Genomic DNA, 3,540 nt, shown 5'->3' with positions numbered 1-3,540 from the left:
CGCCAGGGAGCCCCTGCCCCCACCCCCTCCAGCCCACCCACCGCTGCCCCATAGTGCGCACCTCCTTAAGTGTGGTCTCCACGAGTGTGCTAAGCTTGGAGAGGACCTCTTTGACCTGTACCAGAATCTGGAAAACAGGACAGACTGTGAGTGGGACCAGCTGGAGGGCCTGCCACCACCCTGGGCCCTGGGAACCCGGACTGCCCAGAAGACACTGCTGCGCTGAGGCAGAGTGGGCAGAGGAGGAAGGGGAGGGAAGGCCCGGATGAGTGGGTGCTGGCCGGGGCTGGAGGTGGCCTCTAAGCTGTGTTCTGGGTGGCCTGTGTGGTGTATAAACATCAGGATTATTTCACATAAAAACCTTGATTCTTTCTTTCTCTTATAGTAATCAGCATCATGAGGAAACATACAGATGAATCCAGATTGTAGACCAGCTTATAACACAAGTGACCTGGACACATCTAATGTCACTGTCATCAAAGAGTGTCCTCAAAAAGGTGTGAGACTTTCTAGATGAGAAAAGGTAAAAAGGCAGATCATATATAGTATTTGAGCCTTTAATGGATTCTGGATTTTTTTTAAAAAAGCCAAAAAAGATGTTTTGGGGAAAACTGGGAGAAATTAAAATATACGTCTGAGAAATGCAGATTAAAGATGACCTTGATAATGTCATGTATATTTGCCAGTGTTTCCAGATTTTATGGACGGCCTATGCACTGTTTGCTTTAGTCAACATTATCATATTAGTGGCAACTTGCCAAGGTGAGACAACTGAATGGCAGTCACACAGGAAAATGTCCTTGATTTTAGGAGATACAGGTTATAATGGCTGCAACTTATTCTCAAATGTTTCAGGAAAATAAAAGAAAAAAAGTACATGCACACACACGCACACACACACGCACACACACATGCACGCACACATAAGTAGACAAAGTAAATGTATCAAAATGTTAACAGTTGGTGACTCTAGGTGAAGGATACGTGGATGGTAATTGTACTGTTCTTTCAAACTTTCTGTATGTTTGGGTTTGACAATTTCCAAAATAAAAAGTTGGGAAGAAAATAAAAGTGTTAAAAAAAAAAAAAGTGTCAGACTGTAGAAAGTTGCAAAAGACTGTCACTCTCACCCTAATGATGAGAACAAGTCAAATAACCAACAAAATCAAATTAAAAAAAAAAATCATACGAAAGCCAAGAACTCAGAGAAACTGAAATTAATCAAACTGCAGACAGCGACGAGCCCCTCCTTGGGGCAAAGAAGCCATGTCTACTCTCCTCCTGGCAGTGCGGTGGGAGGGCAAGATCTGCCAAAGCTGAGTGCAAGGAGAAGCCAGTGGAACAAACTGGCTGTGTGAAAAAAAAAATAAAAAAAAAAAAAAAAAAACAAAAAAAAAACAAATAACCAACAAAATCAAATTAAAAAAAAAAATCATACGAAAGCCAAGAACTCAGAGAAACTGAAATTAATCAAACTGCAGACAGCGACGAGCCCCTCCTTGGGGCAAAGAAGCCATGTCTACTCTCCTCCTGGCAGTGCGGTGGGAGGGCAAGATCTGCCAAAGCTGAGTGCAAGGAGAAGCCAGTGGAACAAACTGGCTGTGTGTGGGCTGGTGTGACGGAGGAGAACCCCAGGGAGCCCAGCCTCAGTATGCCTCAGCCCCACCCTCCAACTCTCCCACACGGCTTCACAGAAGGCTGGGCCCAAGGAAGCAGGGTGGAGAGAGACCTCCTGAGGCACAGAAGTGGGGGGCGAGACTGCAGAGCAGAGAACTCCACAGCAACCTCAAAAATCAGGTGGCAGGGCTGAAAAACAGATCTCCCACAGTTCCCAAAGCTGGTGACTTTAAAATATCCCTGGAATTTTGCCAGGGCTAAGATCCTAAACCCTGCTGAAGGGAAAGTCCTCAAAACATTAAAGCCGGTGGAGGACTAATACAAACAAAAACTACCCCTAAACTGCAGATTAGGTCGACACAGCCCCTCACTCTTGCAGCCTAACAGAAGACAGGGGAGCCATTTCCTAAGAAAATATTTATTTACCTCAGTCTCTACTGTTCTTTTACATGAAATGTCTAGCATACAATAAAAAATTGACAACAGGACCTGGCCAGTTAGCTCAGTTTGTTAGAGCACAGGGGTCAAGGGTCAAGGGTACAGCTCCCTTACTGGCCACCCCCCCCCCAAAAGAAAGGAACTGACAACAGAGGCAGACTCTAAGATGAACCAGATGATGGAATGACAAGAGACTGTAAAATAACTCCAACAAATGTGTTAAAGGACCTTGTGGGAAAGGTGGACAACATGCATGAACACATGGGGCAGAGAGACAGAAACTATTAAAGAGCCCAACTAAATGGAAATGCTACAAATAAAAATACAGTATCAGAAATAAAGAATTCATTTGCTGGGCTTAACAGCAGTTAGAAAGAATCAGTGAACATGAAGACATCAGAAATTATCCAAACTGAGAAAAACAGACGGGAGCCGGCCTGTGGCTCACTCGGGAGAGTGTGGTGCTGATAACACCAAGGCCACGGGTTCGGATCCTATATAGGGATGGCCGGTTGTCTCACTTGCTGAGCGTGGTGCTGACAACACCAAGGCAAGGGATGAAATCCCCTTACCGGTCATCTTCAAAAAAAAAAAAAGAAAGAAAGAAAGAAAGAAAAAGAGGAAAAAAGTGGGAAAAAAACTCCAGTTAAGATTATGTGGAACAGTACCAAATTATCTAAAAAGCACATAATTAGATTTCCAAAAAGAGAGAAGAAATGGGAAGAAGAAATATGAGGTATTTCAAGAAGTTCATGGAAAGATTCGTATTACCTTTTAATTCCACTTTTCCACAAACTTTTTGAAGTACCCTTGTATATGAAGAAATAATGGCCATAGTCTTCCCAAAACAGATTAAAGATACTGACCCGCAGATTTGAAAAGCTCAGTGAATAAATACAGGATAAATACAAAAAAACACTTCAAGGCAAATGAAAGCCAAACTACTGAAAACCAAAGACAAAAACTTAAAACCAGTGAGGAAAAAGGACGGGCTGTATTAAAAGAGCAAAGATATTGAATAACACCTGAGTTCTCAATTGAAACAATGGAGGCCAGAAAACATTGGGAAAAGCATATTTAAAGCACTGAAAGAAAAAACATCAACCAGAATTTTACATCCAGCAAAGATATCTCTAAAAAATGAAGGCAAAATAAAAAAATTTTCAGGCAGAGGGAAGCTGAGAGAATTAAGTCTCCAGCATATGTGCACTTCAAGAAATGCTAAAAGTGTTTAGGCAGAGGGGCATGACAGCAGATTAAGCTTACAATTGCAAAAAGAAACAAGGATTAACAGAAAGGGTAAATATGTGGGTAAATATACCACATTCAAAAAAAAAGTTAGCTATATACGTATGAGAGTACTTCAAAAACTTCATGAAAAGATTCAAAATTTTCTTTCTTTTTTTTTTTTTTAAAGATGACCAGTAAGGGGATCTCAACCCTTGACTTGGGGTTGTCAGCACCACGCCCAGCCAGGGGGCAAAA

At 42.1% G+C, this 3,540-nt stretch overlaps 1 protein-coding gene across 1 annotated transcript in view; it reads right to left on the bottom strand.

Moving 5' to 3' along the window:
* Positions 1 to 3,540, bottom strand: part of PPP5C (protein phosphatase 5, catalytic subunit) — a 33,023-nt gene that overhangs the window by 6,625 nt on the left and 22,858 nt on the right. Inside the window, exon 5 of the mRNA XM_008591781.1 lies at positions 38 to 127. Within this exon, the coding sequence (XP_008590003.1) occupies positions 38 to 127 (90 nt within the window). The remainder of the gene's footprint in view (positions 1 to 37; positions 128 to 3,540) is intronic.

The sequence above is a fragment of the Galeopterus variegatus genome, unplaced genomic scaffold (genome assembly GCF_000696425.1).
Source record: "Galeopterus variegatus unplaced genomic scaffold, G_variegatus-3.0.2 Scaffold7280, whole genome shotgun sequence".
Classification (NCBI taxonomy): domain Eukaryota; kingdom Metazoa; phylum Chordata; class Mammalia; order Dermoptera; family Cynocephalidae; genus Galeopterus; species Galeopterus variegatus.
Note: the sequence above shows the minus strand (reverse complement) of the source record. Positions and strands in the feature narration are given on the sequence as shown.